The 26741-nt window shown below is 45.2% G+C and overlaps 1 protein-coding gene across 1 annotated transcript in view; it reads right to left on the bottom strand.

Moving 5' to 3' along the window:
• LOC119441736 (uncharacterized) overlaps positions 1-25638 on the bottom strand; it is a 36156-nt gene extending 10518 nt beyond the window's left edge. Inside the window, exons 1-3 of the mRNA XM_037706343.2 lie at positions 24082-25638; positions 10231-10644; positions 6853-7041 (exon numbers count right to left, since the gene is read on the bottom strand). Of these exons, the coding sequence (XP_037562271.1) occupies positions 6853-7041; positions 10231-10644; positions 24082-25271 (1793 nt within the window). The 5' untranslated portion in view covers positions 25272-25638. The remainder of the gene's footprint in view (positions 1-6852; positions 7042-10230; positions 10645-24081) is intronic.
• Positions 25639-26741: the final 1103 nt, after the last annotated feature.

The raw sequence follows: 26741 nt of genomic DNA, 5'->3' as shown, positions 1-26741 counted from the left end.
AATTTTGTTTAATTCAACCTGGCTTAATGGTCCCGTGAAATTAGAATTAACGAGCTTTTACTGTATAAGTCTTGCCAAACTTTCGTAGAATATCAGCATGAGTGAAGTACAGGAAGCCAAATTTTTAGCATATCGAATAGCAGATGAACCCTTCCAAGTAAATTTTTTTTTATATATATATATTTCTCATTCCTTTCCAAGTATTCAACACCCTATAATATTGACAGCCTTAAAATTTGTATGATCATCAGTCCACCAGCTTAAGAGTATTAAAATCTTTAGTTCATTTTTATCAATATTAGGCACAAGCTAAAGCTTGCCTCCAAATTTTAAAACAACGGCACAATTTATTCAATTAGGTGTTAAATACTACTGGCTCAACAAGTGTCAGTATGTTGTCTACCATGTTCACTGCCATGGTCTGGTAGATCCAAATAGCCAAGTAAAATATTATTGCGTATGCCTTGTCTGCAGCTGTGCTCAGAGACCCAAGCTAAAGACCTCATATTTTGGAACAGAAGTAATGTTTGAGATTTTACAAAACAGTGACACACAGCAATCGTGTTCACATGTAGCACTTGTACGCAGGTGTTCCATCGTTATTGTACACTCCACGAACCAGCCAAGTTATTCTCGTCAATGCCAGCCATGTGTGAGTGGGCTCGCGCTGCTGCAGTCTGCCCCGGATGCTCTCAGATAACGACGCCAGGAGAACAATGGGAACATGAGACGTACTGGTGGACCGGAGATGCGAGGCAAAGAACGCCTAACATCCCCTTGCATGCGTCCTGTGCTAAGCAGACTCTTGTGTGCTTAGATCCTATAGTACAGCCGGGTGCAAACATCCCCTTGCATCAGTCCTGTGCTAAGCAGACTCTTGTGTGCTTAGATCCTACAGTACAGCCGGGTGCAAATAAATCAACAGAATGAAAAGAAAAAGACAGGCCGCAACTGTCAACCTTGACATGATGCCACAACTACGATACATTATAAGGATACCAATATAATGACCTGAATATGCATCAAGTGCAAGGTGTCTCAAAGAGCAGCTGTTAGTGTGACATACCGAGCTCTACCGTGTAGCACTACCCTTTTCTAGACATAATTATGCTATTTGAGTACTATAAAGTCGAACCCACACAACAATATTCAAGTGCCATGAAAATTCTATTGTTATAACCGATAAGTGTTATGTAACCGGGTTGCATGAAAAAAAATCAAAACAGGGGGATGGCAGATCTATCGTGAGAAAACTATAATGGCGGGGAGGCCAGTGCCCCTTCACACCACCTTTCTCTACCCGACTGCTGACTGTGTTGACTCCTTTAACTGCTTAACTCTGTTTCCTGTGCACTCTGATTGTGTGTACAAGTTGCAGCTATCGGCATTCAAGAATGGCACTGCTATAGTAAAAACTCGTTAATTTGGATTTCACGGGACCTAAAAAATGGCCACATTTAACCGAGTGTTGAATTATTGCAGGTATGAAGAACACAATAAACGAATGTCTACATAAACATGCTTTTATTTACTGAATCCAGAATCCTGTTTCTATCTTACACAAAGGCAGTGTGGAAGCTGCAATTCTTGTCATCGCGTGACTGATTAGCGCTAGCAGTGGCGAAGGCCTCGTGACTTCTTTCACAGCACGGCCGTGGCGCGCGTCCTCATCTGAGACACGCTTTTCACTACCGCGCGCACAACCCGATTATTTCTTCGCCAGGTCGCTACTCATCACAATGTAGACTGTGCTCTTCATCCTCGACAGCTTTGGTGCGCACTGAGTAAAAACGAAACTATTGTTTGCCACAACCGCGGCCGACACAATCATGGACGGCGACCTTGCGGTTTTGAAGGCGCCCAGCCGACGCACGCACTAAGCCAAAACGAAACTACCGTCTCGTTGCTGCAACTGCAGACGAAAAGTGGCCTCTATCGATGCGATCATGGATGGCCACTACACATTCCCCAAGGCACGTGGCCAACGCGGAGCTATGCACAGTGGTAAACACAAGAATAAAGGCTTTAAAGGCACAATAGGCACGAAGCGTTCCGGCGTTGCTGTCATTCTAGTACAATTTTCAATGATGACTATGGCAACGCGAACTCCGTCACTTTGTTTCGGTAGACGCCAACGCTGTTTTGGCCTTTTTGCGTCGTTAGTCTAGAGATGCATTGCTCAGGATCGAGCCGGATCTTTTGAGCCGCTTTTTAAAGAGCGAGTGAGCCGTGGTTCAGTAAAAGTTAGCGGCGTTTTTTTCGGAGAAAAGAATCCGGTTCTCTCTCGTTCAGTGAGCCGTGCCGAACTGTTCCGTCAGAGCCGGGTGGCCCGGTCTTCTGCTGGGTGCGACTTCCGCACCATCTATTAGCTATGCGACAAAGCAACTGCCCTTCCTCACAAGAGTTGCAGTGACCCCCTTGCCTTCGGCTGTCTTTTGAGCTGCTTTTTTTTAAAGAACGAGTGAGCCGTTCAGTAATTGAGCGGTGGTTCTTTACGAGAGGAAGCCTGTTCTCTCTTGTTCAGTGAGCCATGCCAAACCGTTCCGTCCGAGCCGGGTCTTCTGCTGGGTTCCGTGCTTTCGTTTTCTGGCCAACGAGACGTGGTCGGCGTGGGCAGACTCGCACTACTCGTACTCGCTCGCTGTCTACGGTGTGCATGGCAGTCCCCTTGGTTTCGTGTGCATCCTATAGCGTGGCACCGGATACCATCGAAGGGAGAAGTAACAAAACCTTAAGTGGCAAAGGATAGTGCCGTTCGCTGTCTGCTGCTGTTCGAACCATGTCTTACGACTCTCACCGATCGCACATTGTGCACTGGTGCTACAACATTTCGAAGACGATGTCTTCCGTGTCTTTAAAGACAACAGGTGAAAGTACAGTTTACGTGATGGTCCTCATTTGTGCTAATTAGCGTAGTCCTGAAGATAAATTAAAGAGAAACTGAGACATCCACCCAAATGTAGCAATTCGCTACTATGGAAACCCAACCGGGTTCCTCGAAAGAAAGCCTCGCAGTTGAAGAAAAATTCGTCCTGGTCCGGGACTCGAACCCGGGACCACCGCCTTTCCGGGGCAGCCGCTCTACCATCTGAGCTAACCAGGCGGCTAGCAGATGGCAGGGCGAAGTCGAATTTGTCGACAACTCGAAGCAAAGGCAAGTAAGTGTATGGTGTAATAGTTCAGCGGAAATCCGCTAGGTGGAGATAAGTAATTAAAGAGAAACTGAGACATCCACCCAAATGTAGCAATTCGCTACTATGGAAACCCAACCGGGTTCCTCGAAAGAAAGCCTCGCAGTTGAAGAAAAATTCGTCCTGGTCCGGGACTCGAACCCGGGACCACCGCCTTTCCGGGGCAGCCGCTCTACCATCTGAGCTAACCAGGCGGCTAGCAGATGGCAGGGCGAAGTCGAATTTGTCGACAACTCGAAGCAAAGGCAAGTAAGTGTATGGTGTAATAGTTCAGCGGAAATCCGCTAGGTGGAGATAAGTAATTAAAGAGAAACTGAGACATCCACCCAAATGTAGCAATTCGCTACTATGGAAACCCAACCGGGTTCCTCGAAAGAAAGCCTCGCAGTTGAAGAAAAATTCGTCCTGGTCCGGGACTCGAACCCGGGACCACCGCCTTTCCGGGGCAGCCGCTCTACCATCTGAGCTAACCAGGCGGCTAGCAGATGGCAGGGCGAAGTCGAATTTGTCGACAACTCGAAGCAAAGGCAAGTAAGTGTATGGTGTAATAGTTCAGCGGAAATCCGCTAGGTGGAGATAAGTAATTAAAGAGAAACTGAGACATCCACCTAAATGTAGCAATTCGCTACTATGGAAACCCAACCGGGTTCCTCGAAAGAAAGCCTCGCAGTTGAAGAAAAATTCGTCCTGGTCCGGGACTCGAACCCGGGACCACCGCCTTTCCGGGGCAGCCGCTCTACCATCTGAGCTAACCAGGCGGCTAGCAGATGGCAGGGCGAAGTCGAATTTGTCGACAACTCGAAGCAAAGGCAAGTAAGTGTATGGTGTAATAGTTCAGCGGAAATCCGCTAGGTGGAGATAAGTAATAGGATAAGATAAGTAATAGTTCAGCGGATTTCCGCTGAACTATTACACCATACACTTACTTGCCTTTGCTTCGAGTTGTCGACAAATTCGACTTCGCCCTGCCATCTGCTAGCCGCCTGGTTAGCTCAGATGGTAGAGCGGCTGCCCCGGAAAGGCGGTGGTCCCGGGTTCGAGTCCCGGACCAGGACGAATTTTTCTTCAACTGCGAGGCTTTCTTTCGAGGAACCCGGTTGGGTTTCCATAGTAGCGAATTGCTACATTTGGGTGGATGTCTCAGTTTCTCTTTAATTACTTATCTCCACCTAGCGGATTTCCGCTGAACTATTACACCATACACTTACTTGCCTTTGCTTCGAGTTGTCGACAAATTCGACTTCGCCCTGCCATCTGCTAGCCGCCTGGTTAGCTCAGATGGTAGAGCGGCTGCCCCGGAAAGGCGGTGGTCCCGGGTTCGAGTCCCGGACCAGGACGAATTTTTCTTCAACTGCGAGGCTTTCTTTCGAGGAACCCGGTTGGGTTTCCATAGTAGCGAATTGCTACATTTGGGTGGATGTCTCAGTTTCTCTTTAATTACTTATCTCCACCTAGCGGATTTCCGCTGAACTATTACACCATACACTTACTTGCCTTTGCTTCGAGTTGTCGACAAATTCGACTTCGCCCTGCCATCTGCTAGCCGCCTGGTTAGCTCAGATGGTAGAGCGGCTGCCCCGGAAAGGCGGTGGTCCCGGGTTCGAGTCCCGGACCAGGACGAATTTTTCTTCAACTGCGAGGCTTTCTTTCGAGGAACCCGGTTGGGTTTCCATAGTAGCGAATTGCTACATTTGGGTGGATGTCTCAGTTTCTCTTTAATTACTTATCTCCACCTAGCGGATTTCCGCTGAACTATTACACCATACACTTACTTGCCTTTGCTTCGAGTTGTCGACAAATTCGACTTCGCCCTGCCATCTGCTAGCCGCCTGGTTAGCTCAGATGGTAGAGCGGCTGCCCCGGAAAGGCGGTGGTCCCGGGTTCGAGTCCCGGACCAGGACGAATTTTTCTTCAACTGCGAGGCTTTCTTTCGAGGAACCCGGTTGGGTTTCCATAGTAGCGAATTGCTACATTTGGGTGGATGTCTCAGTTTCTCTTTAATTACTTATCTCCACCTAGCGGATTTCCGCTGAACTATTACACCAGTCCTGAAGATATCGCCCATGTCATCCACTTCAGTGCATTTTCTGAGCATATATCATTACCCCGTCAATAAAACGAGGCCAGTGATCTGTTGTGCTCTAACAGGACTTCATTCTGTTATTTTGTTTTTTGTCCTGGCACATGATGACATGATCGCCAGTATCGCACGTGTGCTCAAGAGAAAAAAAAACAAGGGGCGGGGGAACGAAAGGTGCCCGGGGCAGATTTGTGGATCGTCCGTATGATTTTTGTAGTGTACTTCAAGAAATGGCTTCAACATTCATTTTGTATGACGTTGCAGCTCACTCATATCATAATAAGTGTGTGCATGTGATTAAATGCATTAAGTTGAAAGATGACTCAAAATAATTTTTGTTCTTATTTTAACCATAGTTGATTTAAAAGTACCACAAAAAACAGAAAAGCTCCTGTAATGGCAATGAAGTTATATTTTTTTTTCTGAAAAAAAAATATGTCGCATTTTGCCTGTTATTTTATCCCCAATATGAGAACAGAAAGGCTCATTACAATTAAAAGTTTGCGCTTTTAAAATATGCCAAAGTATTCTCGAAACAGTGACAATACATACATATTAACATGGTTATTCTACAAATGCATACATAGTTTTTTTAAAGCCAAATAACTAGAATATGCGTAACACAGGTTACAGATTTAAGTGGACCGGTGAGCCGTTCAAATGAACCGGTTCATTTCAGTGAACTCAGCCGTTCCGAGCTGCTCACTCAAGTGAGCCGCTTTGCCCATCTCTACGCCAGCCCAGCGCAGTTGGCGCGGTCCATTCTTGTTTTGGAGGGTGGTGCAGCGTAAAGCTATGGGTGCAGCCCATTCGTGTTAGGAGGGGTTGAAAGGTGACGGTAAAGAGGCGCACGAGGCTGACGATGCGGAGAAGGATGGAAACAGCACACGGGTGCGTGCAACGGCTAAATTTTTTTTTTCTTTTTTCTTTTCAAGGAGTTTGCATTCCATTCCCTTTCGGCACGGATGCCCAGTAGCCAGACTTCATCGTTATAACCGATAATGCGGCATGGGGCATTGTAGTGAGTGTGTTATTTCACCATAGAAATCATACAAAAGCTGATGGTGCAGCAGCTTCTCACTGTTATAACCGATATATTGTTAAAACCGGTATCGTTATAACTGGGTTCGACTGTACCACTACAGACAAAACATGAGCATGGCTAATTAAAGCATATTCGGCAACCAGACAGTATCGTGGTGATGTCATATCACACTCGATTTATTGCTCCTAAGAGGCACTTTGCCCTATGGATTCCATTTGTCTGGGATAGAAAACCTGCCTACAAACTTTCGGAATGCAAAATGTTATGCAGTTACTGTGACACTGAGCACGAAGACTGCCTTTGTCTCGATTAAATTCATGACCGTGAGTTCCAACACTGTCCCTCTCAAAAAAAAATTCCTTTCTCCACACTGAGAAATTGATAATACTTCAAAGTGTCTTGCAAGTAGTTAGACGACCCCCGAAGTGGGCGTAAATACAGACAGCTAGCTACACAGCCAGCCAGGCTTTGCTAGAAGAAAGTTTCAATAACCAGTTTCTAAACACTAGCATTCCTTTTATGTTGTGGCAACTCACCTGAGGGTCAGCTTTGACAGGAACGTGTTCTTTGTAACCATAGCATGAAGCGCACCAAAGGCAGCTTCTGGAATGGCATCACAGCTCTTGATACGAAGCTCAACCAAACTCCTCTTGCACTGGGGCACGAAAAAGGACAGCAACTGTGCAGCTTTGTAGTCCAGCCGAGGAACGGTCAGCGATAGCTTCCTGGGAGTGTCGGAAAGTAATGAGCTAAATGAACTTTGGCAGCTGACTCCCCCAATAAGCTGAGAAGATGCATGCACAGCTTGAACAGGGGAGTAAGCGACACACACCCACGCACAAGCCTGCAATGACTAACTTGTTTGTTTTAACATGGTAGTAGTAACAGCAGCAGTACAGTCAAATGTCGATACAACAAATGTGGGTATAACGGAATATTGCATAATACAATAATGTAAATCTTAAACTTTCTTTTGAGAGTATCTGCATATAATGACTATATGCTTATAAAAATATCAGATAATGCAGATATTTTTGGGTAAGAAGCAACTTCGTTGTGACGAGGTTCGACTGTAGTGTAGCAGTATTGGAACGAAGAAAAGATCCATGTTTACAGTGCATATACTGCTGATGCTAGGTGCACCGAGTCAAAACGTCAGCTACCAGACGAAAGTGCAACAAGAAGATAAAGCAGAAGTTGAACTTTACAAATGAAAATAGCATTCCGGGGGTTTAACGTGCCAAAACCACAATCTGATTATGAGGCCTGCCATAGCGGAGGACTCTGGACTAATTTTGGCCACCTGGGGTTCTTTAAAAGTGCGCCAAAATTTAAGTATACTAGTGTTTTTTGCATTTTGTCCCCATTGAAATGTGGCCACCGTGGCCGGGATCGAACACACGACCTCAAGCTCAGCAGCACAATGGCATAGCCACTAAACTGCTGCGGGGGTGAAAGTAGGAACTTCAAAGCCGGAAGGAAAAAAGAAATATAGGAGCACACAGGTAGACATGCTCATACAGGAGGCATAGAAGTAAAATAAAGAGTGAAAGATGAAATCCAACATTAGAGAAGCCGATTTTTGAAGCTGATGATGGAGTGGATGGCAACCTTGGCATGCTGTGTTAAGGTTAATCCGAATGGCGTACAAAACCCAAGACGATTCATCAAAGAATCAGCTTCTGGGAGAAACCGGCATCAACTGCAAGAACAGGCACCCTTTGCAATTTACCAAATCCAGCAGTTTGATCAGCAGTCATATCTGGGACACATATACAGATGCGGTGTACCTAGGTCACATGTGCAGCAACTGACAAAAACGGGCAGACTAGTGACTGATTCCCTTAACTTAATTACTGCGTACATCAGTTATGAAGCATTTTCTTGCAGCTGTTTTCCTTTCCTGGTCCCCATTAAGGGCTGCTGCACCTGGCATTTTCAAAGAGCATTGATCTGCTTCTTTTCGAGCTTCTGCCTTTTCAGCATCATTCAGTCGATGAGAAGGCACTGGTTGTGGCGATTCATATTCCTGCCCGAGAGCAGCATCTTTTTTCGTTACGCCATATTGCACTGATAGAGTCAGCCAGCACAATGCTTTTTTTATGTATAAACCCTTTTATCCATGCTGCGGTCGCATGTCAACTGTGTGTGGCTGTGTGTTGAGCTCATGTAAGAGTTCCTGAGCATTTCATAATTACATTTATTTATCAAACAAAGCGTAGCAAGATTGTTGCCAGCTTGGCAGTCCTGTATATTTGCAGGCCACTAAAGAAAAATTTGCAGGACGCTTAAGCTTTGCGTTTAAGAGTGGACCGCAATAGCATTCAAAGATCCCCGACTGTTTGTCAGGCTTCCCAGAAACTGCAGCTTTCTTTTTCAGCACCTTCGCCTCAGCGCGCAGCTGCCAAGGAGGCAAGCGCCATCTGGATGGTGTTTTTGCAAGGAACACCGACCGGGGCGCACCGCTGTATGAATGGTAGAAATGCTGGAAAAGGGGTTTGTGTTTGAGTTTCCCCATAACAGAATTATGTTTTCTTTTATATTCAAATTACAAACCAACGCTATCCATACCTGTAGGTTGTGGTTAAGCCGTACTTTACGATTTTCCTGACGCATTTTACTTTGAGAAATTCAATTAGTTCACCAGCGCCTCTGCGGCACGCGGAAGGCCTGCGTGGTCGGGGTAGTTCGGGATGATATTCTTGTTCGCGGACGCCGAAGCCGTAACCGACGCCAGATTTTCTGCGCTTTCTGCGACACGGGGCCCTTAATGCTCTCGTGTTAAAATTCGATCCAAACCAAAGCCCTTTCGTTCCTACTGCGCCCCATTCAGCATAGCCTGAGGAATCCGCTCAGCCAGGCATGAACATATTCAGCCCATTTCCTAGCTCATAACAGTTGATTACAGCAAAAGGCAAACGTGAATAGTGGTTCGAGCCCTAAGCTTGAAAACGTATAAGCATTGGTTCAATTGCCCCCACCACTGCGCAGGTTTTTTTTTAAGCTGCATGAAAATCGTTCAAAATTCTTGCAAACACACATTCAGTCCATTCCCTAAGCTTTCATAACTGCTGTTCGCAGTAAAATTGTGCCGTTTCTCAGGTCTGCCACAGGACAATACAGTCAAAGAACACAAACATAGAAGACAGCATTGTGCAGATCATGAAGACGAAGCACTTGTAACATCAAACACTTCAGGAATGGATAAATCATAAGCCTATTTGATTCAGTGAGTGAAACAAAAGTTGACCCATTCCTTTGGTCACAGCAGATTGACTGAAAACCACATTCTATAAAGCTACGTTTTTTACAGTTCATTCTAAAAACCTGTATGCTTTCCAATATGTTTTTCATGTGCTTCTAAGGCCTACAGGAATGTTCTCTGTCTCTGAAAGAAAATTCTCTTTCTGCAAGTGTATTTCAAGCTTTTGCAGCATATTGGGTTTTCACTTTTTTTTTTTGTGAGTAGCTTTTTCCTCATCACCTTTCAACGAAACCGAACATGGTGGCGGTGATGGCCATGCTGCTACATGCAGGCTTAGCCTGGCAGACATGGCCGGCGATTGCAGTTTCAGAAGATACACATATTCTTCTGAAAAAGTGTGAAATCGCCAGCCATGTTTGGAAAACGTTCAAATGCAAGTCCTAATTTCAGGCACATCCACAAACCTGAAGAAAATCAAGTTTCTTGTAGCTAACCACGATTTCCACTTCTGCTCGACACAGTACCTTTGTGCCAGAAGGTGTGAAATTTTAACGTTCCATTGTGTTCTTTCCCAAGTACACTTTCCTCCAAGCGACTTAACTGAAAATGTTAGGTTTCTGGGTTTCACAAATTCAACCACTGTGCCCGATACTTTAGCGAGAAAAACTTTCCTTACAGTGCAATCTTAGGGAGAACAGGTGCAACATACCTTAGGCATGGATTGTTTGCCAGGGCAGCGAAGATTTCAGCCAGAGGAATTGCCTCCTCAAAGTCGTTGAAGGACCTGTGCAGGTCCAGGTGGAAGGTTTGAAAATGTGCACAAGCCGTGAGAGCGGTGCACAAGGAGGTGAGGAGAGATTCTGATCCAACATCTGTGTCTGCGCTGCCGCCGCCCATGTAGTCAACGTGGAGGCAGCGCAGTGAATTATTTAGGGACAGTGAGGCATACATGGAGCAGAGCACATCGCCTACGATTCCCCAGTGGCATATCTTCAGCTTTGAAGCACACGAAAGGCCCTCAGCCAGGGCCGGAGACACGAACGATGGAAGAGGCACGGACAAAGGGAAGTAGACACGACCGGGGCACTGTTGTTTCAGCATCTCAAATGTAGGGCCCCCTTCTCTGAAAACAAAAAGGAAGCATGTACCTTTATGCCAGCCCGCTAGCTTTCTAAAACTGGTTAACATATATTCTGCTTGAACTAGTCTGTCACATAAAAAAAAAGGGTCACATCAACAAGACAAAAGAAAGCCACGGAAAACATGGGTTACCTTGCAGAATCATAAACCTGTTCATGCAATGGTCCTTGCTCGTAGCACCCATGCCACCAACTCAGCTTGGTTTAGCCACCAGGCACTCATTGCAACCTCAGAGATTTTCCACAGAAGAACATTTCAGTTCCTATACTAGCTTCAGACTTTCGCAGATAAAAATGAAAGTGTGGGGTTTTACAGGCCAAAACCACTATCTGATTATGAGGCCCGCCGTGGTGAGAGACCCCGGGTTAATTTTGACCACCTGGGGATCTTTAACATGCCCCAATGCATGGGACACGGGCGTTTTTGCATTTCGCTCCCATAGAAATGCGGCCGCCGTGGCCAATATCTGATCCCGCGACCTCAAGCTTAATAGTGCAACACCATAGCCACTAAGCCACCATGGCAGCTAGACTTCCGTAGCTTTCTGAATTAATTGCCAAGGTCATTTGCAATGAACAGTTCTAGATTGGAACTGGAATGACATCTTGCATGTTCCACTGCATCTTCTTTCTGGGGTTTTACGTGCCAAAACCACTTCTGGTTATGAGGCACACCATAGTGGAGGGCTCCGGATCAATTTTGACCACCTGGGGTTCTTTAACGCGCACTACAACGCAAGCACACGGGCGTTTTTTGCATTTTGCCTCCATCGAAATACGGCCGCTCCGGCCAGGATTCGATCCCGCGATCTCAAGCTCGGCAGCTCAACGCCTTAGCTGACTGAGTCACCGTGTCGGGTGTTCCACTGTATCTATAGTTGCACTAATAGCTTCAGTGTATAAGATGAGCCATGTATGTTATCTAGTATGCTAATGTGGGCATTTTCATAAATGTACATCCTACCTAAGAGGGATGCTCATGATGAAAGCTCTAGTGGACTGACCACCCGAGATGTTCTAAACTGCACCATAATCAGAGCCATTCTTGCAGTAAGCCTCCACTGGAATGACACAAGTGCAGCTGAACAATTAACTCTGAACTATTTTTCAGCAGCAGAATGCCCCTCATTCAACGATTGTCTAAAAAAAAAAAGATTGCCTTTAGATTTCAAACCAAGAAAAAACGCACAGATTCCATGGTGCTGCTGCATCTCTTTCAAACAGCTGTGAGTATTTAGACTCCCACAAAGAGTAAATTGGCATTCTCAATGCCATGTCCTATTTTTATATAGAAATGCTATACTCATTGATTCCCCATCCACATTGCTCAGTCTTTTTCCAATCCTTCTCTCAGCTCCCTAGACTTTACAGTTGCCACTGTTCATTAACAAAAAATAAATGCAAGATTGTGCCGAAGGTTCAAATTGTGCTTCTACTGCAAGTACTAAAGGAAAGGTCAGAAAATAAAACTAAGCACATGAATCCATGTGAAAGGTGAACTTAATCTTCGAACCAGTTTAGGCCTACGTCAGGGTGGCTGATAACCTTAGATCAGCAAACTAATAGCCCTCTCAAAACAAGCTTGAATAAGCAGTGCTGCAAGTTAAAAAAAAAGAAATAAATAAACCCAATACAGTATAAGCTAAATAAGCGATACAAAGGTTCAGCTAAAACTGGCACTGATTTGAGTACATCATAAGAAGTGGCTGATTATACCATGTCTCAGGCAACTTAAGCTGAAATTTAAAATATGCGAGTGCCACATAGCTGGACATGGAGCTTGCTTGCTCTCACTTGGAGCAAGGCACTATTTTTTATTTCACCTAATTACATAATAAGTTATTAATTAATCAGCTGCTTAAATATTATATTTAGAGCAAAAGTCCTTGATAAAATTGTACACCATCCTAAAAAACTAAGCGGCAGGCCGAAAATAGGACAAAGGACTGTTGCGAACAACGGTAGTTATGTATAAGTATTTATACGGTATGCACTTTCTGTTAAGCAAATGAGCCCCTAGCAGCAGATAGTTTCCAAGCCAAACTTAGGTGGAAGCTTAAAGGGGTTGAAACATCAAATTTTGAGGCTATAAGAGGCCTGCTGTAGGCTTCCTCTGTATGCAAGGACACTCAACATGAATTGTTAGACACAGCAAATGTTTAAAATATATTTTAATTCGCTTCCAAAGAGTGCCTAAATGATTGTTCTCGTGATCGAGGCCCATCGCTAGTGCGATTGACACCGACGTCACTGTGTTGGAAGCGTAACGGAAGTTTTAATGACGTCACATCACATTAGAGTGACGTACAATGAGCGGTGACCCACAGCATCGGGCAAGCCTAGATAGCCTCGAGTCTAGAGTGCACTGCGCCGCATCGGCCGCAGACGTAGAGTCAGAATCGGAGCTGCCGCAGCTAGCCTTGTCAACTGTCGGCGTGGTTTTGTTTGCCTGCGCTGGTACAGAACGTGTGTGCGAGAGCAGACTATGCAGCAGTGTGTACATCAAAGCTATGTGGGCCCACGTGACCAAGCTTCCTAGACAGTGACGTCACTGTTCAACTCACCACCCAGAAACCGAAACTGAAAATTGTTCACATAAATGAGATATTAAATTATTTACCGAGAATATATGAATCTTCGAGCGTGTACCATGCTTCCTGGAGCAATAAGATCCGTTTCAAAGAAAGAACGCGCAAGCCACAAATTTGATGTCTCAACCCCTTTAAAGGGGCCCTGAACCACCCCTCGAGCTTGGTGAAATAACATAGTCCGCGGGTAGCATACACTGCTTTGAGCATCTCAGCCGAGTTTTGCTGTCGTAGGCGGTGTGTGGAGCTCGCAAGCGGAGCGTGAAGTTACCATTCTCTCAAACACTCTTGTTCCAAAGAAGCCATGATCCTCACTCTCTTCTGTGTGCTTTATTAGGTAATAAAGCACATTCCAATACGCGGCTGCTATTGGTCGCTGCGGTCGGCTACACCGCGGCCGCCGCCACGAGTACACTGACTGCTCGCCGTGGACGACTGCGTTTGGCTTACGTTTAGTGTGTCATAGGCACCAAAATCGGAAGTCCTGGCGTCTACATTAACATCCAAAATGAAATTTGAACTGAGCGCCACGGTGACATTACGAAGGCGGAGTGTTGTGCCAATAACTCAGCTTTTGCTGAATGCACTGAAGTACTTTTTGCGGCGAAGTGTTTCTGAAATAGCATATTTTCACTTCAAATGTCTTTCTCCACTTTGATAAAAAGTGGTTCAGGGCCCCTTTAATGACTAACCGGTTGCAGCACTCAAGGTCTCTAGCCATACTAAAGTTATTGCCAATACACTCGTGTGCTTAAGGGCACCCTCAACAGGTTTAGGTAATGAAAACAGACAAGCACAGTATCTTGATAATGTGGTGACTATTGTGTCGGCGAATTATTACAGCAATGTATGCAGTAAAAAATATTGAGCGTTCAAATGAAAGACCCGTGCACCCTGCTCAAAGGACCCACTCCCCCCGCCCGCACTGATGACATCACAAGCAGTCGCCCTCACATAACATACTACGTGGCGTACAAACTCAACGTTTATAGAACCAAGGTTAGTTGCCAAAGTGAGCAATGCTACGCGGCACCGCCATCGGCAGCGACATTTGTGGCGCTGCTGTCGCACGAGGCTCCAGCTGCGTCTGCCCCTTGCTTGTCAGTCGGCATGAAATGTTGCCATGTGCGGGTTTGGCAGTCTGTAAAATGTTAGGACTAACGTTAAGAGACAGGAAGAGAGCGGTGTGGATCAGAGAACAAACGGGGATGGCCGATATTCTAGTTGACATTAAGCGGAAGAAATGGAGCTGGGCAGGCCATGTAATGTGTAGGATGGATAATGATGTGTAATTATGTAATTATGTGTAATGTGTGTGCGTGGTGGACCATCAGGGTTACAGAATGGATACCAAGAGAAGGGAAGCGCAATCGAGGTCGGCAGAAAACCAGACGGGATGATGAAGTTAGGAAATTTGCAGGCGCAAGTTGGAATACGCTGGCGCAAGACAGGGGTAATTGGAGATCGCAGGGAGAGGCCTTCGTCCTGCAGTGGACATAAAATAGTCTGATGATGGTGCTGATGATGATGATGAAAATGTCGCACTCTCTGTACACCAACATAGTAAATGTCAATGTGCTGTGCCTGGCTGCACGAGTGGTTACAGGATGTACAAAATGCCACGCCACTTCCTTTGGGCTCCACGGGACCCAGATCTCCATGCAGTGTGGGATAGCGCGATTCCTCCCTCGACAAGAAACTTGGACAAAATGCATGTCTGTGACGCCCACCTTCTTGATGACATTATAAAGACACTTGAAAATAATGTACATGCTGCAATTATGCGTAATGTGTAGACTAAATAAACTGTGATTTGCATGCATCTTTGGGTGCAGAAGATTAACACATGTTTGAAAATTTAGTCACATAAGATTATTGCATTTGCAGAATTATTCAGCCATTACTTTACTGTATAGGACTGAAAAATAAACCTGTAGGCTGGGAACAAGGTATTGTACTTGTTTTTGTATTAATAAAAAATTTAAAACAGCATACTATTCTAAATAAACTGGTTTCTCTGGGTCCTAAGTACATGTGACCTTAATAAATCTCCGAAAAATCACATTTCTTGCAGAAGTAAAAGTAGACAGCCAATATTTTTCCGATTAAGAATGCTGGAATATAATGATTGGAAACAACTAATGAGAGCCAGCAACACCTGCAGAATCTTTGTAGAACGAAATAAATACTAAGGGTTTTATGTGCCAAAACCACATTATATGGCACGCTGTAGAGCAGTACGACAAATTAATTTTGACCAGCTGGGGTTCTTTCACGTGCACCTAATTTAAGTACACACGTGTTTGTGCATTTTACTTTCATAAAAATGTGACCACCGTTGCCAGTATGAAACCTGCATCCTCGAGCTTGGCAGTGCTTCCCCGTAGCCACTTCTCTACCGCAGCGAGCTAGAAGTGTTATTGGTGATTTATTAACTTCAGCTGAGATCTGGAAGGAATTCATGACGTCATGAGAATACCTGTACAGTTAGAGCACTACTAATGGTTCCACGCCGAAACCTAAATATTTCCCCTTTTACCACTGGTTATTGTCATTTATCACAAGAGCTATGAAAAGTCATTTCAGAGATGCTGCCTTGCCCCCACATCCAGTTCTTGCTGCTAAATCGCTATACATTACTGAAATTTATGCAGCGACGGCAGCTCGAAGAAAAATCTCGATATAACGACAGTCTGTGCGAGAAATAAAAAACCTTGTATTTCTTGAACAGGTGCTCGCAATAGCACTGATGCTACCATGACATCAAGGAAATAAGCTGTAAACTATGAGCACCTAATAGTTACCATGCAGGAACTTTAAAAATTTTCGCTTTTGCCATTGGACATCACCATTTCTTGTATGTGCTGTGGAAAGCCATCATTTCAGTGATGCGGTTTTGCCACGTTCAGCCCTTGCTGCTAAATCATTAAATATTACTCAAATTTATGCTGCAAGAGTAGGTCAAAGAGAAGTACCAGTAGCATTATAGTTCATGTATTTCCTGAACCGCTGCTTGCAACAGCGCTGGTGCTGCAAGTATTGTTCATGTTATGCTGTCCACTAGTGGGAGCCCGTTATAGCGCCAGCGCATTCCAACCGGAAGTAGGTCTATGTGTTGTGCGAGAAGTTAGGCGCGGGCGGAGAGTTTTGCAACTGACCTTGGTTCTATAAACATTGGTACAACTAGCCAGTAGCAGCACAAAACTTGGAGATTCCCATGAAAGGAACATGAAAGAAACATCTCTGGAAATGCGCCATGCAGCAACAAAAGGGAGAGCAAGAAGCGACAGTAGGCCATGGGTCACAACCTCCGACTCCCTTTCACACCATGCGGGTTGAAGGCCAATGTGACGTAAACGTCGCGTAAGCCCACAGCTTCAATATGGTGGAAGGCAAAGGAACAATGTCGGTTACGAGTGTTGGTAGAGCCAGCCTCTGCTGTGCGGAAGGCAGCTCGCAGCTTTGCACCATTGTGCGTTAATGTTTCACTTGCTTCTACATTTTTCGAAGTCCTTTCCAAAAATTCTTGGCGTAGAACGCTCTTTGAATGCATGTTAAAGAGTCCTGTAGATAACTAAAAATTACTGATGGCATGAGGAGCTCTTTAAGTAGGGCTGAAAAAGGTGAATACTTGAACATGTTGGTATGCTGCACTGCTATACCAAAAGAACCGCAAACAAAAAGACAAGGAGGTGAATGGAACTTGCATCCTGCTCCACTTCTGTGCTTGTGTTCTTTGCAGATGTAGCTGGTATAGATTCCCAATTAAAATTAAATTATGGGGTTTTACATGCCAAAACCAGTTCTGATTATGAGGCAAGCCGTAGTGAGGGACTCCGGAAATTTGGACCACCTGGGGTTCTTTAACGTGCACCTAAATCTAAGCACACGGGTGTTTTCGCATTTCGCCCCCATCGAAATGCGGCCGCCGTGGCCGGGATTCGATCCCGCGACCTCGTGCTCAGCAGCCCAACACCATAGCCACTGAGCAACCACGGCGGGTATAGATTCCCAATTACAAGTTATGTGCCATAATCAAGAGACATAGCAGTACCTTTGTCTTGTGGCAGGTTGGTCATAGTTGCTGATGACCAGAAACTTTTCTTAATACGTCTGAGCATGTGTGTACCGAAATATAAAGTGCAGGTCAATTACAAAATCCACTCACTCTACCACATGGCAACAATGCTTCCCATATAACACTTCTTTCATTCTAAGCTTTTTTGCACATCTTTTCAACAGTAGTGTGGGAACATGAGGGAAAATGTCAAAATGCTACCGACAATAGACCTAGAATAATTTGTATATTTAAGCATGGCACACTCCTGCTTTGACAAGCAACCTGTTAATATGTGATGTGACCTACATGCCAGTCTCGGAGATGGTTGGCAATGGCACAAACCAAGTACAAGATGTGATTGTGGTCTAACAGAGCATTGGGCTATTGTAATGAGATGCCGACCGTTGATCTTATCAAACTCGTATTTCATTTTTATTGAAGAAGCCTAAAATGATGCAGGACGGGAACATACCGCAAGCTGACTTCTGGGAACTTGCAGCGTTTTATGTCCCCATTTGAAAGCACATGGTCAGAGACATCATATACAGGGACAAAACAGCAAACTTCTGAGGCACTCACAACAGCTGTTTGAACAACAGCTGTTCAAAGTGCTAGAAGAAGTGGCAACATGTTAATTAATTGGAGTCATGCTTGAAATTACACTGTATTGATTGTGTTTATTGGTTGTAATAGTCTTGTACAAACAATTGAGACTATCTATGCACCAGAATTTGTTTGCAGGGTCCAGATGTGGCGAAGTGCCCTTATACTTAAGTATAAGTGCGAATGAGCATAAGCCATTGTTAAAGCCTTGCTTGTAGTGAAATGCACCCTGCTGGCTCTTTAAATGCAGTGTAAGCTCCGAGAAACTAAATAAACAGTGCTATCGAGTGGTAGGTTAAGAGCTTAGACTCAGATTTGCGCACCTTGGCATGAATGACCCCACAGGGAATGCCAGACAAAATGCATCAGAAGTGGGTCCAACTTCTTATCCAGTAGTATGCAAATTCTTTTATTCTGAACTGTAGCTAAAGTGTTTTCACTTGACGTTCACCACTATAAGTGCGGTGCAGACAAGAACAGTAGTTTTCATGGCCACGTCTAGTAATGCCACATTCAACCATAACACGCTAACACACAAAGAAGCCAAGGAAAGCAGTGGGGAAATGAAATGTTCTTTTTAATTAAAGTGTATAAATGAGGAAGAGAGAAATGAAAGCATACAAAAATACAACTTTTTGCCGGTGGGAGCTGAACTCGCATTTTTCACTTTACGTATGCATTTGGCCCTCCGCTCTTCTAGTTTCTTGGTTATCTCTGTATGTGTACTAGATCTAGCCCTATGATTGACACATGAGGCTGAAGGGATGTTGTACTATCGACGTCAAATGAAACGCGAACAGAGGAGCGCGTGACTGAAGCATAACTGAAGGTACAGTGCCCGCCGTCCTGTCTTCACCACTGACAGGCGCGCACATCTGCTTTGACCACACTGCAAGGTGATGCTGCCCCTTTTCGTTTCTGCTCTGGTTCTTTTTTACTTGAAAGCGAGAAAATAAAAATTGACGAATAGATACTAAAATATTGCAGCATAGGGCAAGTATTATCGCACAGTGCGGCGAAACCGTAAGTGCTACTGGTTTCAAGTGAAACGCGAACAGCGGTGCGCGTGGTACGGTTCGCGCCATTATCATAACTGCGCCAGTATTTTTCCTTGCTTTGAACTAAAGAGAACCAGAACAGAAACGAAAAGGGGGAGCATAACCTTGCAGTGCGGTCAAACCGGATGTACGCGCCCGTCAATGGTGATGACTGGACGGTGCGCTCAAGTTATGCTTCGGCCACGCGCTGCGCTGTTCGCGTTTCATTTGACGCCGATAGTGCATGCCACTATGGCCACAAGCAGCACTGGCTAAGATTTCCAGGGCTACATCTAGTACACATACAAGAATACCCACGGAAGTGGATGATGGGACAGCTGTCACCATAGCTCAATTGGTAGAATAGAACATCACAGGCATAATGAGGAAGATGTGGGCCCGACTCCCACTGGTGGCAAGTTGTCCTTTCGTCAACATTTTTCCTTATTTCTACATTCCAATTAAAAAGGACAGTTAAGGTCCTTCGTGATTCCCTTGGCTCGATTGTATGTTGGCTTCATGTAGTTTCAACTAACTCACTAACAGCCAACTAACAGCAAGCTGTCCACCCACTTCAATCTGAATTTGCTCTTGCAACTTGCTCTCTGCCACGAAAGCAGAAAATAAATTGCAAAATCAACCATCACTTGGTCTCATCTCATGCTAAGGACAAAGTATCGGTGATGTCTTGTTATTACTGAGATCACTTGTTTATTTTGACGCTGATAGGCCTGGGACACCACCGAGAGCTGCGGAAGTGTTACGAGTTTTGCTCACCAGATGGCGCCACAGCATTTCACGCTGGCGGCATGGAACGAATTTGCACTGGCGATGAGAGCATATTAAAGCTATATCTAATACACCTTCGGCTAAAACATTGGCCTTGTGCTGTGTTTGTCATTTCTTTACGGGCACACAATTTATATTTATTTGGACAACAATGTGAATTTTGCACTAACGGCAGGCGTTACTAGAATAAAGGAAGCTTAGAGCTCGCTCATTCCCGCCGTTGCCACGGCTGCTGGGGCTGCCGGGGACCTTCTCCGTCGGCGTCGCCGCCGCTGGGAGGTGGCCCTGAAAAGTTAGGAGCTGGAAGACCAGCTCTGGGCCGTCCGGCAAGCCAAAGATGCCGCCTGAGTCCAAGGACTTCGAGCCGACACCTGAGGCCACTAAAAGCAAAGTGCCGGCTCTTTAAATAAAGTTTATTTCTTCTAACTATTTTTTCCAATGTTGTGTCCATGTGGTCGATGCTGCGTATCGACAGTGTGACAGGGTCTGCTTGTTGTGTCGCTTGAATATCGGGTGCATGTGGTAACTGCTTTAGTTGCTGCTCAGCAAGCTGTAGACGTTTTATAAGAGATCTCAGCTCTTCCAGGCTGACAGCAGAAGTAACACCCAGAACTTTGTCTGCTTCGTTCGCAAAACACGCGACTTGAGCTCGGATAATTTTAAGTTTTTCCTTTTGTATATTCATTTTTGTTGTTCAGCGAGTCATTGTCGGGTGTGGTCGATGGTTCTCTATGGCCATGCTTAATCCATCCCTTGGTTTCGGCATGAAGAATATTGTTGCAATACTAAGTCATTGTAGTCGATGGTCGTTCAGGAAGACCCTGCTGTTTGATGCATACACTGCTGTTTATTCTTACATTTATACAAGTAAGAGCGCTTCCCATAACATGTTAGGATCTCATTGAAGCAGCCGTTTAACGATGAGCCTGTGCACCAGCTCGTCCTAGTCGTTCTTTCTCCATCTACTCTCCCACATTCCCCAAGCCCCTCTTTCCTCGAGACATGCCCACGGCAAGCCCAACTCAAGTCTAGAGGAGCCTCTCAAGCTGCAGTAAAGCCGGCGGCAGAGGGAAGCTCTTTCTGGTCCTACAGGAGAGCCTCTGGGGTGCCTCAATCCATGATACAAACAAAAAGACAAGTGAGTACAAATGTCTCAACACTGGATGGATATTACGAGCCTCCCCGGTGAAACAGCATGGTAGCTCATGCTACCAAACTATTTTTCTGCTGATTAAAATACATTATTTATGCTAAACAGGGATCCTACCTAAGTATAGTTATATTTTTATATCCTAAATTGTACTGTTCTTTTCATTCTGCATTTTATACCTTTTACAGCATGAATCACCGATGCACTCTTTCTAGTCTCGCCTACAGAATGATTCATCTTTCTACTACTATCCTTAAAACCCAAGGCCTTGGATTGGCTAAGCTACATAATTTACTTCTGGACAAAAAATGCTCAATGGTCCCCGTGTGCTTTCCATATGCTTTGCATGAACAGTCATTGGCAAATTTTCTTGTACAATTCCACATTCACAGACCGTGCAGATTTAGCTACTAACGGTGGGTGCAGCTCTCCAAATTATCTTTTCCTTTCCGATTTCACCTCACTGCAGTTCAATCCAATTCATTAGTTGGCTTCCGTTCCATATGTATTCACTAAACTGTTCCTGCATTGTTTAGATTATTTAAGTTGATACCCTGCATTCAAAATCCTTTTTTGTGCTGCTGTCTGCAACCTTTACCCAATAACTACTGGGTAGTGTCCAGGTTCTTTTTTGCGCCCGAGTCAGCAGTCTCGTAGAAATACACTAGCCATCTACGTATTCTGTTCATATGCCTCAGTCATTTTTCGAAGCAGGTCGTGCACTGACACTCCCGAGCTTGAAGACTCCCTTCTCGTGTCCCTGTGTACTGCCCGATTTGTGGCTTTCCCACGCACACATAAAGATAATATTCCGTTCAATCGCTAGTTTTAATTGCACTTAAGATTTTAAACAAACCACAAGATTCAACACGCGAGTCTAGGAACTTCGATTTTCCACAAGCACCACACTACCTTAACTGTCGAATTCCCTAGTGGTCTCAAGTTTCACCGTGACAAAGGCTGACAAAAAGATGGTGACCAGTGATCAACAAGGAATGTCTCTGGAAGATACATCTCAAAAAGGAGACTTATGGCACGAGTGAAGATTTCATACTCGCGTTTCGACCAGGACTTGTCATTATCGAGGTGACAATTGCTTTCAGCTGTTGAAAGCACTTGTTGCTTTGATGCAGGCAAGATGAAGAGACATCCCTTTTTCGACAGCTGAAGCATCATTATTCTATTGCCTTAAAATACAATTACTTTTTTTTAGGAGGTCATTTTACTGTTTATTCAATACTCAAAAATTTTTATGGTCTTCAACTTCCGGCAGTTCGTATCACAACTGTGATTGCCTGATAACACAGCAGGGCTCTCCTAGCCATCCCACTATACATGCATTAGCTTCGTAGTAACTAGTGCAACATCCAAGCATCTCAAATTGATTCATTCAAGAATATTTCACTAAAATTGAAGGAGTAAGAAAACTGCACTCACTGGTGTGTGCCCTTACCAACATTCACAACAGTATTCCACATTGGCTGTCATGCATAGTTATCTGCAAGCGCTACTAAAAAATTTAGTACACTATAGTACGCTATTTAGTACCCCTCGAGCGATTTGTAGGGCCACTGCCCTCTCTTCACATGAAACAGAAATCTTACAGAAACCTTTTTGAAAGGCTCAAACATTGAATAAACAATTGTGGCAAGAGGTTTTTGAAAATGTTTATGAAATGTCCACCTCGAAAAGCATAATTAGACATTGCTGTTTGTGAACATGAGAAATTGATTTCTAAAAGGTTTTGTCGTCTCGATTCTCCCCCACAGAGTAATGCCCAATGTGCTTACCAAAATATAATTTGTGGATTGCATGAATATGACAATGTAAGAGGGAATAAGAAGACAAATGATATCTAGTCACAGCAGGCAAATAAAAGTCTACATTTTGTACGACAGCTCTTATGCCATTATCCATGAAAATGTGTAGAGACTGCTCATTTTCTGACACTCCTTAACTGTAACATATATGTACCCGAGCAGAACAGACTGATGAACTATAGTCGGTATTGCATTATACAATGTATAGCGCAAAAGAGGCATGCAAGGCTCAAAACAACAGAAGTCTACATCTTCTCTTCTGTCTTACGTGCGCCGTACTCACTACACATTATGTTTATATGCCTAAGCTTCAGTCATCCTACGAGGAATTGGGCATCTGTTCTTTGCAGTCGCATATGGCTGCAAGTACATGCAATGCCAGACTTCCTGTGCACAGGCAGTAAGCCTTACCTGCGCTGAGCTGCATCATGTGCTCTCACTATTCGCCCAACTCAACGGAGCAGATGTGGTTGAGTGGGTAAGGCATCTCACTCCGAAATGCGAGGTCGCAAGTTCAAGTCGTGCAGTAGTGAGTTTTTTTTATCAGCCCAGTGTCTTTTTATATTGTATACATGGCTACTGTCAACAGTTCTGATATGAATTATTTGTGACTATTGATGTCGAGTTTATTTGCAAGTAGAGATAAAGGTCTAAAGAAGTTCCCAAATAGTTCAAGAAGTTTTCTAGGCTTCTAATAGCATGGCGTTAGCACAGCTAGAGGTGGTTTTCAAGAAGCGTGCACCCCAATAAAGTTTTAACTGATGCTTCCTTTAGAAGTTTCACTTATGCTTTGAAGAACTGTTTTAGACATTTGTTAGCTCTTTCTGTGTTTCATTGGTTGCCACCCATGTTCCCACAAAGTTAAAGCCTTTGCCAACATCTTGAAGCCTGCATATAAGCTGAAGTAGCTCTTCTTGCAATGAGAATTTAGTGCACTTTGAACAAATTCACATATCATGCAGATCCTTGGATCCATATGTCATCAACATGTGACATCGGGCTACAACGCAGCAGGTTCCAGTGTCAAGTTATGCAAGCTTAAAATAATGAGTATCAAATTTGAGAATTTTCACACCTGCAGCAAGGTCATTGTAGTATTAAGTAACTGTTAATAAACTTCATTTACACACCAAAAAAAAAATCCATAAATTAAAATGGGCATGTCTTTGAAAAAACATGCCACGGTTGCTGCAATTGGAGCACAGCATAGTAAATCTCCATTAGTGACTAGAGTGCAGCACTCTAGTCCCTAATACCTCTGTAATGATGGGCTTCAGAGAAGAGTGCAATGAAGCCCTTCAATTTTCACCGAAGGGCTTCATTAGTGCTATCAAGACGTCTGACCCAATCAAATGACAGACCTAGCATACTCACTCTATGGTACGGGTGGAGGTGAAGACCTCTGGTAGCACGAGACTCTTCAAGGTGGTGTTGACGGCGACAGCCGAGCATAACTTGGTGACCACGTCGCCTTCAAGAGTACAGTCTGGTAAGCTGAGTTGCTCCAGTGTGCAGTTGGCAGACAGTGCTTTGGCAATTTGTGCTGCACCTTCAGAATCAACAGTACAGCTTTCTAGTGACAATGTGACGAGTGAGTGATGCGTGTTTAAAAAGTGCCCCAGTGCCCTTCCCATTAAGGCTTTGATGGGGGTCGATACCAATGTCAGGTCCTTAAAGCAGAGAATGCCCTCCAGCACAGCAAACAGGTCTTTTAGACAGTTCACACAAGTCCTGCGTCTGTCCTGGGATCCGAGGTGCTTGCAGGTCATGCCAGCTTTGCCGAGTCCCACCAACGTAAGCTTCTGAATAGCCCTGTTGCTCCTGAACAACTCCGCCATGGCGTCACAGGCAGAGGAATCTGTGCTATCTTGAAGGCTCAAGTCTCTGAGCCGCTCGCACGCGACAAGTGCAAGAAGCAGGGTGCCGGCGGCTTCTGGGGACAGTTGGTTGCCGATGAGAGTGACACTATGCAGGGTTGAAGAATTTCCGCGCAGAACTTCGGCCACCTTGGGGGCAATGGAGTCACTGACGTGAACGTTCGAGAGGTCCAAGTCTCTGAGGCACTGGGGCGGGCCAAACGCTTCGAGGAACCCACTCTCAGGCTCGAGCCTGTAGCGGGGTCGCAACACCACACGGTGCAGGTTGGGCGCTGGCCCGACGATGAAAGAAGCCACGAAGGAGAGCCGTTCCACATGCATTCGGTCATGCACGCGGACCTCGTGGATGCAGAAGTGTTGTCTGGGAAGCCACGCCATGAGGAAAGCACCGTCATTTTCGTTGCCACTGCCGCCACGGTACCTTGCGCCGAAGCCGTCCCGGTCGTCGTAGGAACGCAGGCATAGCTTCCCCGGCTCGAACTCTGTCAATACAAGCCTCGCCGGGCGCAGAGCCTGGTTCCATGAGGCTATGTGTTCGATGAGCCAGCATTCCGTGAACGCGTCGGCTGAGCAGGCGCGCTCTGTGCTGAGGCCACGTAGCAAACGTTCAAGACTCCAGCGCCAAGGGTAACGGCCCTGGTCACCCGATCCCATTCTTTGCTGTAGAGACCGTAACGCGCCGTCCATGCCGGTACCTGAAGCGCAGCTTGCCGCCGGTGAAGTCCGTCAGTGCCACAGTCTCAACGGGATGCAGGTAAATGACGCGCTCCGTTCAATATCCCGAGTAGCACTGAAGCTGCCAGGCCAGCCAGGCACCCAGTGAAAGCAGCCAGTCAAACAGCATGACTGCCTAGCATCTCGCCCGTATTCTCGGCGTTGTAGCTGCGCGTGCGCAAGTTCTACTGATACCTCGATATCTGATCAACCGAAGGAGTATGTCGCTGGCACGGCGCACTGTGTTGATGCCAATCAAACAAAGACTAACGTCAGACAGCGTCGGGTTCGAACATGAGACTCCCCACCGCCAGCCCCGCCAGCGCGTTGCCGCTTCATCTTGGCTCGTCTGGCGGTCCGGCTGACAGTGGCTTAGATGCTTATTTTTTCCTTTGTGTCGTTCCGGTTTCGGTATAATTTTTTATACGTCATACATGGCGACGATGACGTCACTTGTTGCTTTTGGTTGGCTTTTGGTCACGTAGAAAGTGTTTTTTTTTCTCTCGCTCTCTTTGTTATGCTTTTGGCACTGGCAGTACAACAAAGCATAATCGTCAAAAGTATTTTCTAATATTCTTAAATTTTAAAAATGACAGCCGGAAACGTATCACCGTTTCCGGCGCTTGCAGTACATCAAAAAGCACGTTTCCAAGAGAGCCGTCGCTGGCGATACAATTTAGAAAAAATAAAATAAAAAAAACTCTTCTCAAGAGGAAGCTTTAGCTTGGGTGCTACTACCAAATTACACGTAAAAGGAGTATTCGTTTTTTGCGGTCACCACCACGTCACCACTGTACGTAGTTCACTGCTTCTCCGCATCATGCCAGCAGGAGTGGCGCTGCGGTCGGAGCCCTGTTGCGAAGCGCGCGTCGTCTGCTATTGAAAAAAAAATAATAATAATTAAATTATGGGGTTTTACGTGCCAAAACCAGTTCTGATTATTAGGCACGCCGTAGTGGGGGACTCCGGAAATTTGTACCACCTGGGGTTCTTTAACGTGCACCTAAATCTAAGTACACGGGTGTTTTCGCATTTCGCCCCCATCGAAATGCGGCCGCCGTGGCCGGGATTCTAAGTGTGTTGTTATTAAGCGCCTGTTATATTTAAAATGATTGGTTTTCATCGTAAAACACGAAATAAAATGGTGAAATTATGTTGAGATAGTACATAACAGTACGATTTTTCTGGTTGCAATCAGCAATCTTCAAAAGCGGTCACTTATATCGTCTGTTAACACGCTGACGGAATGGAACGCTGCGCTCGTTGTCACGATAGTTCTCCGAGTTCCTGTAATTTCCTTAGACGTTTAACGATCGAAGTGAAGACTGTGGGTGATGTTCGGGAATACCAGCTCATGAGACTCCGGGACAGAGTGAAAGTGTTCCTGCAAAAAAAAAAAAAAAAAGAAAAAAAAAAAAAAAAAAAAAGCCGGAAGGGCGCCAT

Source organism: Dermacentor silvarum, chromosome 2, assembly GCF_013339745.2.
Source record: "Dermacentor silvarum isolate Dsil-2018 chromosome 2, BIME_Dsil_1.4, whole genome shotgun sequence".
Classification (NCBI taxonomy): Eukaryota; Metazoa; Arthropoda; class Arachnida; order Ixodida; family Ixodidae; genus Dermacentor; species Dermacentor silvarum.
The sequence above is the reverse complement of the archived record's forward strand: the minus strand, read 5'-3'. Positions and strand labels throughout refer to the sequence as shown.